Source organism: Python bivittatus, unplaced genomic scaffold, assembly GCF_059951505.1.
Source record: "Python bivittatus isolate LINGU-HERP-01145 unplaced genomic scaffold, Pbiv_v1 ctg000690_np1212, whole genome shotgun sequence".
Classification (NCBI taxonomy): domain Eukaryota; kingdom Metazoa; phylum Chordata; class Lepidosauria; order Squamata; family Pythonidae; genus Python; species Python bivittatus.
Window position 1 is genome coordinate 5,556,727 of NW_028277096.1, and position 14,221 is coordinate 5,570,947.

General features: G+C 45.1%; 1 protein-coding gene across 5 annotated transcripts in view; it reads left to right on the forward strand.

The window, feature by feature from the left end:
- The window catches only part of CAD (carbamoyl-phosphate synthetase 2, aspartate transcarbamylase, and dihydroorotase), a 37,107-nt gene extending 22,886 nt beyond the window's left edge, over positions 1-14,221 (forward strand). For 2 of the 5 annotated variants that reach the window (XR_015798210.1, XR_015798208.1), the window contains exons 25-43: positions 438-542; positions 1,996-2,247; positions 2,404-2,485; positions 5,176-5,342; positions 6,007-6,171; positions 6,428-6,559; positions 6,828-7,029; positions 7,259-7,449; positions 7,662-7,802; positions 7,952-8,038; positions 8,194-8,335; positions 8,459-8,503; positions 9,652-9,806; positions 9,905-9,979; positions 10,071-10,283; positions 11,661-11,786; positions 11,908-12,063; positions 12,168-13,034; positions 13,438-13,491. Coding sequence is in view for 2 of the 5 variants with exons in the window: in XM_025167906.2 (XP_025023674.1) it covers positions 438-542; positions 1,996-2,247; positions 2,404-2,485; positions 5,176-5,342; positions 6,007-6,171; positions 6,428-6,559; positions 6,828-7,029; positions 7,259-7,449; positions 7,662-7,802; positions 7,952-8,038; positions 8,194-8,335; positions 8,459-8,503; positions 9,652-9,806; positions 9,905-9,979; positions 10,071-10,283; positions 11,661-11,786; positions 11,908-12,063; positions 12,168-12,563 (2,832 nt within the window). In the remaining 3 variants the exon portion in view is untranslated. Of the gene's footprint in view, positions 1-437; positions 543-1,995; positions 2,248-2,403; positions 2,486-5,175; positions 5,343-6,006; positions 6,172-6,427; positions 6,560-6,827; positions 7,030-7,258; positions 7,450-7,661; positions 7,803-7,951; positions 8,039-8,193; positions 8,336-8,458; positions 8,504-9,651; positions 9,807-9,904; positions 9,980-10,070; positions 10,284-11,660; positions 11,787-11,907; positions 12,064-12,167; positions 13,078-13,437 lie in introns of those variants that run through there. The other 3 variants (XR_015798209.1, XM_007420847.4, XM_025167906.2) reach the window with 3 other exon arrangements.

Genomic DNA, 14,221 nt, shown 5'->3' on the forward strand with positions numbered 1-14,221 from the left:
TGGTACCTCGGGTTACAAACGCCTTTGTTAATGAATTTTTCGGGTTAGGACCAGCTCCGGCCGCAAAAATTTACCTCGGGTTGCGACCAAATTCGGAGGGCAGATTAACCGTATTTACATTGAACCTTATGGGGAAATTTGCCTTGGGGTGCGACCAATTCGAGTTGCAACCAGAGTCACGGAACGGATTAAGTTCGTAACCCGAGGTACCACTGTATATGGAAGGAAAAAACTAAGTATCCTTGTTCTAGCAAATGGGGATAAGACTGGATTTTGGGGGACATGTTGAGAGAGAGAATATTGCAGGAATGTAAAGAAGAATGACTTGGGAGCCAATGGCAAGGATTGGGGAAGGTGGCTTATAGAGTGAAGAGTGAACATGCTTACGACGTGCCTGAACAGGTGTGCCTTGCCTCCTTACTTCGCATCTCTTTTAGAACAAGAGTGAGTTGCTGTCCACAGTGCGTACCCTGGAAGGCTTGGGCTACAGTCTCTATGCCAGCCTGGGCACTGCTGATTTTTATACAGAACATGGCATCAAGGTAGGTACATGAATGGTCATGACAACACAAGGTATCTCCTTACAAAGACGGGTTAATAGCTCCATCCTGCAGTGAATTAAATTCCCATGCAGTTTATGCTGCTCTGTTTTGGGGAAGGATGAAAACAGTTAAGGGGGAGTGCAGAAGGGAGAGGGCAGGAATAGGATTGTTTTGTTATTCCCATGGTGGAGGCTGATGTAGAAAAAAGTTAGCACCACAGTGAAGCTATTGAAGCGAACAGTGAGAAAGAGAGATGGCTTCTGACCTCACCCTTTGGCTGAACAGAGGTTTGTTTTCTCCTTCACTTATTTCTGGGCCCTCTTCCAGGAGCACACACCTTTTTTATCTGTAGGCCCTATTCCAGTCCTCCCCAAAATGGATGCTGTCCACCCCTCCAGGGTGAGGCCCTTTAAGTTGTGGGGAGGTATGGAAGAAAGTTATGCTGTCCCCTCAGATGAGTGTTGTCTTTTTTATATTCTTTTTAATTTTGTGAAGCCATCCAGAGTTGTTCTGAAGTTGGGTGACCTAGAAATTTAATAAATAAATGCATTCCCTGAATGCTGGTTGGGAATTCTGGAAGTATGTTTATTTCTTTACAATATTTGTAGACTGCCCCAGTTGTAAGACTCTGGGCAGTGTACACCAAAGCAAGCAAATAAAACAATTAAACAAGCAAACAGGAATACCAAAACAGAACAAAACATCCATACAAGGTGGAATGCCTAAATCAATCAATTCATTTAAGGCCAAACACACAGTGGAAGGAAAAGCAAGGAGGGAGGGTGCTCCATGTAGTTTGGAGGGAAGCATGTTCCATAGCATGTAGGCTGCTACAGAGAAGGCCTGTTGCCTCTTGCAGGTTCCATGTATTTCCCAAGAAAGGGAAACTTTCAGTAGGCCTTTGAAATGTTCAGACTGGATGGGCAGAATTGACCTTGGCAAGATGATTCGTGATGTAACCAGGTGTTACATATTGTCAGCCCCACTAGATAGACCAGATCAGGAAATCAACTCCACGGGAAGGCTAAAATTACTTTTATTGAGATTGGCCATAACAGAATCTTGCAAGTCTGATTGTGCTGTATCTCCTCCTCATAGTTCATTGAATTAGGGGGGTGTCTGAGCCACTTTCAAATGTTATCTGAACATTCTGGACTTAAAAAATGCTTTAGCCCCTTTTGCCTAGGCAACAGTATCTGCATTGTCCTTAGTCTCTACCCATATGTAGAGAGGGTGTCCTATTTGATGCTTTTTCTTCCAGCCCAACTCACCTTCATACTTCAGAGCCACCATTATGTAATTTATGGAATGTGTGACTCAGAAAAGGTTCTGATGACTCCATGTCTATTTTGCAGTTGCTTGAGCTAATGTGTCAAGGCCATGACTGGCATTCTTGCAGTATCTTGAGTGTTGTGTACCCTGATAGCTAAAGGGCTTCCTTCTTCTTTGGCAGGTGATGGCTGTGGATTGGCATTTTGAAGAGGCAGATGGCAATGAAATGCCAGGCAAAGAGAACCAACAGCGCAGCATTTTGGATTACCTGGCTGAAAATCACTTTGATTTAGTGATCAACCTGTCCATGCGCAACTCGGGTGGGCGGAGGCTCTCTTCCTTTGTCACTAAGGGCTACCGAACACGGCGGCTGGCAGTTGACTACTCAGTGCCCCTCATCATAGACATCAAATGCACCAAGCTTTTTGTTGAGGTTTGTGAGGGGGGTGGTGACCAAATAAGTGGAAAGGAATTGGACAGTGATGGAGAGAATCATGGGATTCAGCTTCAGGAGAAAGCAGCGTGTATGTTTGGGGGAGATCTCCTTTGCTATTCTGAGAGATTGAATCCTTCTCTTATTCTCCATCAGGCTCTTGGCCAAATTGGGGGCCCCCCTCCATTGAAGATGCATGTGGACTGTATGACCTCACAGAAACTCATCCGCTTGCCAGGTAGATCAAAGTTGGAGCATTTGGGTAGAGGGAAGATTTAGCTAGAGGAAAGAATGCACTTAGCTGGTCCAGCTTGCTTTTTGCCTTTCTGGACAGGCTCACTTACTGAATCTGGAATCCTGTAAGGTAGGAACTGTTCCTTTGCCAGACTCCGAGAACACGCAGGAGGGAGCAGGGCTATTAGAAAAAAGATTCCTGAGTCCAAGGAGAGGGGATATATGACAAAAAGATTCAGCAATTCTGCCTCAATTATGCTAGGTAGAAGTTGAGCTGGAGAATAGCTTTGGCAGGCTTTCAAGATTCTGTTACATTACCCAACTAGCAATAAAGATCAGGTATTCAAGTGGTCCTGTTGAAGGGCTTGACAACAGTGGACTCTGCAGTTGTAAAATGGCTTTGAGGATTGGGCCCCAGATGTATTGGTCATTGTTCACACAGGTCAGTAAAAGCCTATCAGTTGCATTCACCCAGTATGCAAAGTTTGGTTAAAATGTTTGGGTTGGGGAATGTTCTACAAATCCAGTCATTAGTTAACTCATGGTATGCAATTAGTTAATTAAACTTGGTTAAGAGTGTTGTGTGAAGAAAAGCATTCTCTAGTTTTGGGGAGATAATAGATTTGCCCAATATTGTCTTGACTGACTGATAATTATCCTATCTACCTACTCTATCTCCAATCAAAGTAAACTGTAGAGTTTTAAACACTTAATGAAAAACTTTTTGTCTTTTTTGAAAAACAGGCTATAGGTAAGGGAACATGCTACCAAAATGTTCACCTGAGTTGTCTGCCTATTCACCATTAAGCAAAGATATGAAAGATTAATTGAGAACCATTGGCTCTTAGGCTAAAGATGTCCATTAATGTCAATAGCAAGTCACCACTCAGCTTCAAGGTCATGAAAGGCAGAGCAAAGAATCTATTGAGACATATGAAAACAGGAAACAGCAGTGGGTTTAAACCACAATGGATATACGAGGGAATTGCACTAGCATGTTAACCGGGCAGTCAGCTGTTTAATATGGCTCCAGACTAATTGCAATAAATATTATTGTGCTGTGTTGAGGGTTTAAGAGATTCCTTCTGCTTCAAAACTAACAGCCTAATTAAGCCATGTAAAGTCAGGGATTTGTGATTTGTAGCTGAGTCCTGGTCCAGAGGTTGGCAGACAGGAAAGCTGCACTATACAGTACAGTATTAGTTTTTGTTGTTGTTGTTCAGTCGTTAAGTCGTGTCCGACTCTTCATGACCCCATGAACCATATTGCGCCAGGCCTTCCTGTCCTTCACTGCCTCCCTGAGTTTGCTCAGTTTCATGCTCATTGCTTCAGTGATGCTATCTAACCATCTCATCCTCTGCCGTCCTCTTCTCCTTTTGCCTTCAATCTTTCCGAGCATCAGGGTCTTTTCCAAAGAGTCCTCTCTTCGCATTAGGTGACCAAAGTATCTGAGCTTGAGCTTCATTATCAATCCTTCCAATGAGCAGTCAGGGTTGATTTCCTTTAAGATTGAACAGTATTAGTTACTTTACTGAAAATGAGCTGAGCTTCTCCAACGGAACCAAAAGGGCTTTTGAAGAAACTTCTGTATATAACCTTTGATGATGGAACAAGTGTAACCAGATAATTGATTCAAACAATCAGCTTTTACCCAGTGCAGTTTCAAAGGAGAAGTGAGACCACTGAAGAGGGTTTTCCAAAGATTTCCAAGCAGTGGCAGTCTTAATCAAAAAGTCCACCTAGTTTACCCAGTGACTGCAGATGCAGTTTATCACAGTTTATCCACTGATTTTGGGTCCAGTTCATTTATTATATGGGAAATCTCATATAGACTGTCTGGAAGCAACCACATTTTCCCCTATCAAATGGCAAGAATGAGCTCAGAGGAGTTGAACAGAAGATGGTTTTCCCAGCTGTTGAAGGAAGTGTTGAGCAAGCTGTGAGAATTTAATTTGTTCAGTGTTTGAGGGCTCCAGAGTATTCATTTCTTGGTCCCGAGGGAGCCATAATCCGTTTTGGCTTCTGGCTGGGTGCGCCTATACTGTGGACATGAGACATACAGAAACTTGACTTGGTGGCATTCACACTTTATGTGTGTAGGGATGTACAGGCAGCAGCCTTGTACATGCATTTTCAGGAGTGAGCCTAATGAAAATGACAGCTCTGGGTGCAGATTTATAGTGCTGTAAATGCCTAGGTTTGTACAATACACTAGATTGGGCTAAAATGAAATTGGGCCATTTATAGTTCAGTGTACTATTGGAACTCAGCCACTGTCATAGTATATTGCATGCTAAGCTATAACATGTCTTACTAGTTTTTTTGTTTGTGAACACAACTATTGTGCTTTCTTAATCCAGGTTTAGAATTTGGAATGTTGGGGAACCCAAGCATTGTGTAAAGGGCTCTATCCTCAGGCTTGCCATTTCCCGTTATAGAGGATCTGACATAGGCATGCCTTTCATCGACATCAGGGTTCCTCAACCTCAGCGATTTTAAGATGGGTGGACTTCAACTCCCAGAATTCCCCTGGCTGGCTGGGGAATTCTGGGAATTGAAGTCCACCCATCTTAAAGTCGTTGAGGTTGAGGAACCCTGATCTATGTGGTTTCCTCTGAGCATAATGTCACTGTGTGTGGTCAGAAGCAAGGACAGCCCCTTCCTCCACTGACCTTCCCCTTTCTCTTCCTTCAGGTCTGATAGATATCCATGTGCACCTGCGAGAGCCAGGAGCCACCCACAAAGAAGACTTCAAATCTGGTACAGCTGCTGCTCTAGCTGGTGGCATCACCATGGTTTGTGCCATGCCAAATACCTCACCTGCTGTCATCGATGCCAACTCTTTTGCCCTTGTGCAGAAGGTAAAGACTGCCTGGATTATGATAAGTGGAGCAAGGGAGGATAAGACTTTTTGATAGTGGTTTCCAGACTAGCTAAAGACTTCCTGGAAGAAAGATATCTGGCCCCTTTATTACTTACCTTTTATATTAGGAAGTATTCTTCTGTGTGCACATTGCTGCTACTTCTGATGTTCTTTTTATTAAATTAGTGGAACGTTGCCAATTCAGTTTGTAATCAAATGTAAAGACAATACCAGTCAAGAAAATAATTTCCTGGGTACAGGTGGAATTTATTATTAAAGTCATGTTGCTTACAACATCTAGAAGAAAGTTGACTTTACCATGATATGGGGGACTTAAGCTGTAGTCACATTAAAACTAGCAAAACCTCAGCATGGAAATGCTTGATGCATCAGGTTTTTCCTCAGCAAGCATTTCAAACTGTGGTCCGATTGTTGCTCGGACGAACGTTTTCTTGCAGTGGTTGTTATTGTTATGCATCTTGTGACATATGCGTGTGTGTTTATTGAATACTGTGCTGGTCAGGATGAGGCTGTTCTGAGTCTGGCAATTTTCAGCTTGGTATGTGATAAGAGTGGCCAATCCAAGTATTAAAAAGAGAAATAAACTTCCCATACCTTTGAGACCTCACTGACTTTTTTTTTCCACCCCTGCCTTATTCCAGTTGGCTGAGGCTGGGGCCCGCTGTGATTTTGCACTGTATGTTGGAGCCTCATCTGACAATGCTGGCTCTCTGGGGCCAGTGGCTGGAGCTGCTGCTGGTCTAAAGATGTACCTGAATGACACTTTCTCTGACCTCAAGATGGACAATGTTTCTCTCTGGATGGAGGTGGGTTTGGTTTTGTTAGGTCTCTGGTGCTTTGTTTCTTTAGCAAGTAAGGGAAAGTTGCTTTGATGTGGAAGATTTTATGCTTTTCCCTTACTGGAGCCCTGAAATAAGAATTTCTAGCACCCCATCTGACAATATTTCAATAATGTAATGGGTAGGCTGTTAGAAGGCGTTCAGCCAGTCTCTGACCTATGTTATCAGTGCATATTTACCCTCTGTATCTGATCTTCCTTTCGCCCTTTCCAAACCACTCCAGCACTTTGAAAAGTGGCCCAAACACCTTCCAATTGTGGCACATGCTGAGAAACAGACAGTGGCAGCCATTTTGATGGTGGCACAGCTATACCAGCGTCCTGTCCACATCTGCCACGTGGCCCGCAAGGAAGAGGTGAGTGATTCTTGGAATAAGCTTAAAGAATAAGGGTGTATGTTTAGCGAAGGTCCATGAACACAAAGCCAGGAATTGCATTTGAAGATTTTCCTTCCCCCAGCCAAAAAATGCATAATCTCTGGTATGGTCAAAGAACAAATGACTTGCAAGACTTCCAGGGTCTTTACTGAAATCCTTGAGATGAACCTGGATGAAAATTCCAGAGGTAACATAGCTGTGGGTATATGCTGGGAAGGACAGGTTCCCACATCTCTTCTCTTCACAGATCCTGATCATCAAAGCAGCAAAGCAGAAGGGCATTGAGGTGACCTGTGAGGTGGCTCCCCATCACCTCTTTCTCTGCCAGGAAGATCTGAGGCGTATTGGGGAAGGCCGGGGTCAGGTGCGGCCTATGCTGGGCACCCGTGAAGACATGGAAGCCCTTTGGGACAACCTGGACACCATTGATTGCTTTGCTACAGACCATGGTAAGTGCAGCTTAGTTTAGATTGCAGGAGAGTTTCAGCCTCAGGACATGTCCAAAAGGGGTTTCAACTGTCGATAGCATCATGCTGGGGCTCTTATTTCTGGGAGTACAGAAGAGTGAATGGGGCTGGAAGCAGGGAAGGCAAGCCTGCCTGTTATACCCAGTAGCAGTGGACAGAGCTGTGGTATGAAAGCTTCTCCTTTGCCATATCTTTCTTTTTCTCCTTCCAGCTCCACACACATTGGAGGAGAAGCTTGGGAAGGACCCTCCCCCTGGCTTCCCGGGTCTGGAGACCATGCTGCCTTTACTGCTTACCGCAGTTTCTGAAGGGCGCCTCACCGTGGAAGATATTGTCAAGCGCCTGTATGAAAATCCCCGACGCATATTTGGACTGCCTGTGCAGGAAGACACATACATTGAGGTGGGGCTGTTTTTGCAGGAGAAGGGCCTTGCGGGGCATCAAAGAGCCCCATCAAAGCTGGCCTCCTTGCCTTATCTCTGTTTTGTCAGGAAAATCACTGCCAGAAAGCTTTTTTTGGCCATAAAACCATAGCTGTGTGCTCAGTGACATGGACTTCCAACCCCAGCCGGTACCAACAGCTATTCTTTCTAAGTTGTTATGTCTTCTGGCAGGTGGATCTGGAACAGGAGTGGTTGGTGCCAACCCATACAGCCTTCAGCAAATCCCAGTGGACACCTTTTGAAGGGATGCGAGTGAAGGGGACTGTGCGTCGTGTCATCCTCCGTGGAGAAGTGGCTTATATTGATGGACAGGTAAATACAGAGCAGCTGAGGAAGGGGTGTAGAAAAAAAGTCTTTCCTTTACTTGCTTAAAGGAACCCTCTGTGGCCCCTTTGGCTATCTCCTCTTTATGAAGTTCTGATGCCAGAGGGGTTAGGCCTGATGTGTTTTGTGTCGTATAGGTTCTCGTACCCCCAGGTTATGGGCAGGATGTGCGAAAGTGGCTATGCTCAGTACCTCTCCCAGCGCCAGCCAAAGAGATCCTGAAGGTAGGTGCTGGAACTCAGCTATGAAAGCACAAAGGTGGATGATGCTTGGGAGTAAATGGGTAAATGGACAAAGGTGGGAAATTTGGGAGATGCTGTTGAGGGAAAAGGTGAACTATTCCCTAAGCTCCTATTGCTTAGTTTCTTCCATCTTGCAGACACCTGAGCGTCCTCATACCACTGTGCAAACAGAGGCCTTTCGTGGCCGCGCATCTAGTCCCCGGCGAGCTGGTCCAGTGGGAGATGCACGATTCTACTTGGCCCCCCGCATCCATCGTGCCTCAGATCCTGGCCTGCCAGGTGATGGATGAAAGGGTACCTGGAATGGATTCCTTTCTGGGGCAGGTGTTTAGGGAAGGAGGGCTGGAGCCATGGCAGGCTGTCTCCATTAGTCCATAATTCCTGTCCCCTTCTTTTGACCAGCTGATGATCTCAGGGAAAGAGCTGTCAAAAAGGCACCTGAGCCAGGTAAGTTCTTCCTCCCGCAGAGTCAAGATTGCTGCTACCCCTCTCTCTGGTGATTTTTTCAAATCATGTTGGTTGTTCTAAGTAGCCTTGTGGAAAGAGCTTCTTATTTAAATTCAGGTACAGCCATGTAGATTTCAGTTTTTTGCAGCATTTCTCCATGGGCAAGTTTGTTGAAGGATAAGTCAGAGGGGAGAAATTGTTTGCTGTGCTAGGACCAGAAAGGGGTTCTGCCTGGAATTTTATATCAGATGTGACTCTGTGATGCAGGGGAGCCAAGGTATTAAGGGGCAAATGGCCTTAATATTTGTTAATGTTATTATAACATGGTAGTAAGCAGTGCCTTTATCCCTGTGACATTGCATATTAACTAATGAGAGACAAATTAGATCAAAACCTCCCTGCTGATTTAGGCTTACTAGAAATCCTCTATATACTTAGAACAATGTTTTTAATCCTGGCCTGGCTAAAACAACTTAGTTCTTCTTATGAAACAAATCCATTAAATGTATCCCATTTTCTACTATCTCATTTGACTAAGTGGTAGTTTAGCCACCATGATCAAATCTCAGAACTGACTTTTTCATTTTTAAATGATATTCCAGGATTGACTAATTCTTATACTTCACCTATTGCGTCAGTTCATTGAACACAATCTGAATATGGGCAAAACACCATTTGGTCCCATGTTTTTAAAAACTGAGGTTTTACAGCCATGTTCCTCAACCTTGGCAGTTTTCAGATGAGTGGACTTCAAGTCCCAGAATCCCCCAGTTCTCCCAGAATTCTGGAAGTTGAAGTCCACCCATCTGAAAGCTGCTAAGTTTGAGAAACACTGTTCTAAAGAGTTGTTCTGCTGGTGTTTGTCCTATTACCAAAAAAAGTTCCTCCAAACTTTTCCTTTTTTTTTTTTTTTTTGGCTGGGCCCACGTAGGGTTTAGGCAGACAGTCTCTTCTATCCTGTTTACTCTAATGAATGATAATGGCTTAGAATGAAGGCTTTCAAGGTTATGGAAGGAAAGATTTGGAGGAACAGCCTCAAAAGTAGAGCAGGATAAGCAAAAAGGAAAAAAAGAGATAGAGACAGATCCCTCACACCTTCTCTTGCATATTCTGCTTGAAGTGCTGATCTTTTTTCCTTACTCCTTTAGACTTGTCCATGGTCCAGGATGGCCCGTTATACCTTGCTGGCCCATTACCCAGACAGACATCTCCCCAGAGTTTGCCGCATCCTCAGACCTCACCATTCCTTCATCCTCTTGTGGGGCAGCATATACTGTCAGTCAAACAGTTCACAAAGGGCCAGGTATTTGCATACTAGTTTCTTTCTCCTGTATTCCGGTTTCTGTGCTCATGGAGTTCCTGAGTTTCCTCCCCACAAAATGCTCCTCTTTTTTGCTGCAGATGTCTCACTTGTTTAATGTTGCACACAACCTGCGCATGATGGTGCAAAAAGAGCGCAGTCTTGAGATCCTCAAGGTGAGGAAAAAGTTGAATTGGGGGCAATGGGAGTGAGATTTTGGGAGGGCAGGAGAAACAGCAATACTAAACCAGAGCTACTTTTGCACAGGGGAAGGTGATGGCCTCCATGTTCTACGAGGCAAGCACACGGACCAGCAGCTCCTTTTCTGCAGCCATGTATCGTCTGGGCGGCTCTGTGCTCCCCTTTTCTGAGGCCACCTCATCCTGCCAAAAGGGAGAGTCTCTGGCAGACTCAGTCCAGACCATGAGCTGCTACGCTGATGTTGTTGTACTGAGGCACCCCCAGCCAGGTGCAGTGGAGGTAAAGTGTGGCAAGGGATTAAGGAAGGGGTTGCATGATAAAAGAGTGATGGTGGTGGTATGTTCATGATATGGTCTAAGTTCAGAGAAGCCGGCAAGCCTGTCTCCCCTCCCCTTCTTCCTCATCTGGGTCTTTTGGTGCATGTTTCTGTGGGATCAAAACGCAGGACACAAATGCAGAATAATCAAGGCTTCACTGCAGTGTTTATTGAGCAGTACGTACTGGAGGGGGACCCCACCAAAAGTTAGTGGGAGGCACTCCCCTACAGGCAAAATGGATGTTCTGATAATTATACAGTTCTACAAGAAGGGGAAGGGAAAAAGAACGTATACGCATACATATTCATATGATGATGCAGGCATACCTAAATAGGCAATAGTTCTCAAGTTACTCTCTGCCCCTCTGTTATCTGTTAACTGCTAGTAAAACAATAGTGTCACAGAGAAGAAGACACAAATTAGTTCAAGGTGCCAAATGCCAGGAAGAAGGCATCCTCCCTCAGGGCAGATGCCTAGGTTGCTATGAGAATGTTTGTGATAAGGAGTTTACAACCGGCCTGGTTCACATCAGCTTCAAGGATGCTTCCACGTGCCTTTATGTTTCAATCTTATTAAGGCGATCCCATTCATCTGAGGTCTCTAAAAACTTGTCTTTTTCACCCAAAGATTCATTTTTCTCACATTGCCTTCATGACAGAGGCCATTAGTTTTCTTAGCTTTAAAATACATGTTTCAGAAATCTGTGAGAGATTTTATTGATTATAAATATAAAATCAGGTATCTGGTTCTCAAGATGCCTGCAAAAGCACTTTCTGTAGAAGTTGCTTTTTCTCCTCCCCTAGACCTTCTGGCTTCCAGCAAGTCATCCTATCTGTGAGCAGCTAAATCACACCAGGAATCTGTTTCTCTGTTTCTATACACTGTACCAAATACAAATATAGTTTCTGCACTGATACAATTCATATAGCCATAGGGAAAGCATGGTTCTGCCACCTGCATCAATTATTTGGTCTTGATGGACTATGGCCTGACCACAAATCACTAAAATTATGATATTGGCAAAGAAAGAAGAAGCCTGACCTGCTGAGTGTACCTGGGGGCAGGTGGGGCTTTAGATAGCATGACCAAAATATGGAGATCTGAGCTTGGGTCTAAAAGCACCATTGCAACAAACACCATGTGTGACTTTAGGCAGATGATCCCAGGCAATTTGAGTTCCCAGAGGAAAATAATTGGGAATCACTGAGGCCCAATTTGCTGGTTTCTGGTTAAGAACAACATATATGGAAACTGCAAAGGGCTTTCTGGACTGAATGAAGTAGTGAGGCAAATGCTAAATTTAATAGTTTATTCCCCTCCCCTCTCATCTTTATACCAGCTGGCTGCCAAACATTGCCGCAAACCTGTGATCAACGCAGGTGATGGAGTTGGAGAACACCCCACTCAAGGTCTGCTGGACATCTTCACCATCCGTGAGGAGTTGGGCACTGTCAATGGCATGACGGTACGGTGCCTGATGTGGTGTCTCCTGATGCACAAGAGAAGTTGTGGGCTGATGCTGGTAGTTCTGTCTGCTTCTTTTCCACATGTCAGAAAACCTCGTTATCTTCTTCCCTCTTTCCCAGATCACCATGGTGGGAGACCTGAAGCATGGGCGCACTGTCCACTCTCTGGCCCGCCTTCTGACCTTGTACCGTGTCAGCTTGCGTTATGTCACTCCACCCAACCTGCGCATGCCCTCTGATATCTTCCACTTTGTAGCATCCAAGGGAATTAAGCAGGTGAAGATGGGTGGGGGCAGGAAGCTTACTATCATGGGTTCCTGGTCCCTTTGTTTGCATCTTGCTGCTGACTGCTCCCTTCTTGTACTCCTCTTCTTTCTCAGGAGGAGTTTGAGAACATTGAGGAGGCTCTGCCAGACACAGACGTGCTTTACATGACTCGCATCCAGAAGGAGCGCTTTGCCTCAGTCCAGGAATATGAGATGGTGGGTGAAAGCACACAGATGAACTACCCTTCAAGACATTGCACCAAATGGCTGGATTCACACATTGCCCTAAGCCCTGGTTTATTTCAACATTCATTTCCTGAACAAGCTATAGCTAAATGGCTCCCAGAATTATTTTCTGAGGTTTCTGCATTTAGTGTGTGCATGAGTCTCTTGTCCCACCCAGCAGTGCAAGGTGCTGTGTTTCCCCTCATCCTCAGAATATATTTGGTAGAAGAAGAGAAACAATGTTCTTGCCCTTTTATTGAGCCAGATTCTCTGCTTTCTAGCTAAGGACACGCTTGCTGGATTCACATAACATTCTAGACTAGGCTAAAGTGGTTCAGTTTATTGTGTTGTTTCAGACTTCATTTACTTTTGATTTATTTGAGAACCATGAAAAATTGCCTAGTTTGTATGTCAGTTTGGCAGATCCTGGGCTTGGTGTCTTCACTTGCCCAAATGATTGAATCCATGTTTTCCAAGGCCTCAAAATGTGGAATCTCTAGCTAAACTCATTTTCTGGATCCTGACAACTTGGAGCAACACAAAATGGGCTGAGTATCTTGAAATCACCTGTAAATGGGCACTTGCAGAAAAGGGCAATTTCCCTGGGCATGGGACAGAGCTGCTAGGAACCAAGAACTCATTCAGGTTTTTCTCTCTCTAGTGTTTTGGACAGTTTATCTTGACACCGCATATCATGACCCGGGCCAAGAAGAAGATGGTGGTGATGCACCCAATGCCCCGTGTCAACGAAATCAGGTGCGAAGGAGCTGGCCCTAGCTCAGTTCATGTAAAAGTGTTCCCCTGGAATACAAAATATGCTACATTTGGGTAAGACTTTCTTCCAGGAGTTTCCCACCCAGCCTGCATGCACAAAAGGATCAGTCCTTGATGCTGGGGGAATGGTAAGCAACAGCTCGCCTTTATCTCCATCTGAAAAGTAGAACAAAATGTTACTTCTGGTCAAGTTAAAACTCCCGGGATGTCCGAACTCTTAGGTCAGAAAGTCCTGCCAAGCCCAAGCATTCTGTATGATCCAAGCACCATTCTTACTGAATAAAGCAGGGGTCTCTTTTAGGAAACTGGGCATGGGAGGAGAGGGGGAGCTTCTGCAGAGTTGGGGGTGGTGAGTGATAATCCGTATCCTGGCATCTCTTTCCAGTGTGGAGGTGGACTCGGACCCCCGCGCAGCCTACTTCCGGCAGGCAGAGAATGGGATGTACATCCGCATGGCGCTCTTGGCCACCGTGCTTGGTCGGTACTGATCCTTGACTGCTGCAGCCCAGACGGGACATGATGAGGGGTTCAGTTTTGGTCCCTCTGTCAGCGGTCTCACCTCAGCTGTAAGCGGATACCATTTGACTGGGTTTATGCTCACTTTGTGTTACCAAAGACCAAATGATACTCTTGGCAGGCAGGCTGGCTTTCTGCCAGGGACAATGGGCCTGGCAGAGCAAGAATCAGGAGCTCAGGAGAGGTTGCTTCTTTCTTCCTTTCTTCCTTTCTTCCTTTCTTCCTTTCTTCCTTTCTTCCCTCCCTCCCTTCCCTCCCTCCCTTCCTTCCCTCCCTCCCTTTCTTCCTTCCTCCCTCCCTCCCTCCCCAGCTCTTTTCTTCCACGGTCCTGTTTCTGGAATTTGTGCTGGGGGATGCATTGCCTGATACGATTCCTCATTCTCTAGGTCCTAGTTCTATTTTAGTTGGGCCCAAGTTCTGTCTGAATGCTGCTCCTCTCATTTGGATGCCATCCATTGGGCAAAAGGAGGAGAGGGTTGCCTGTTCGTCAGTGGCTGTGCAGAATACCACTGCAGTTTTGTCAAGGCTGTGAAGCAGTCCTGGCTATCGTCAGCATTCTGCTCCTCTGTGAACCAGACGGATGCCTTTGGGATTTTTTTTTTAAGAAAAATTAAAAAGTTGAATACAACCTGTGCTGATTGCTTGTACTTTGG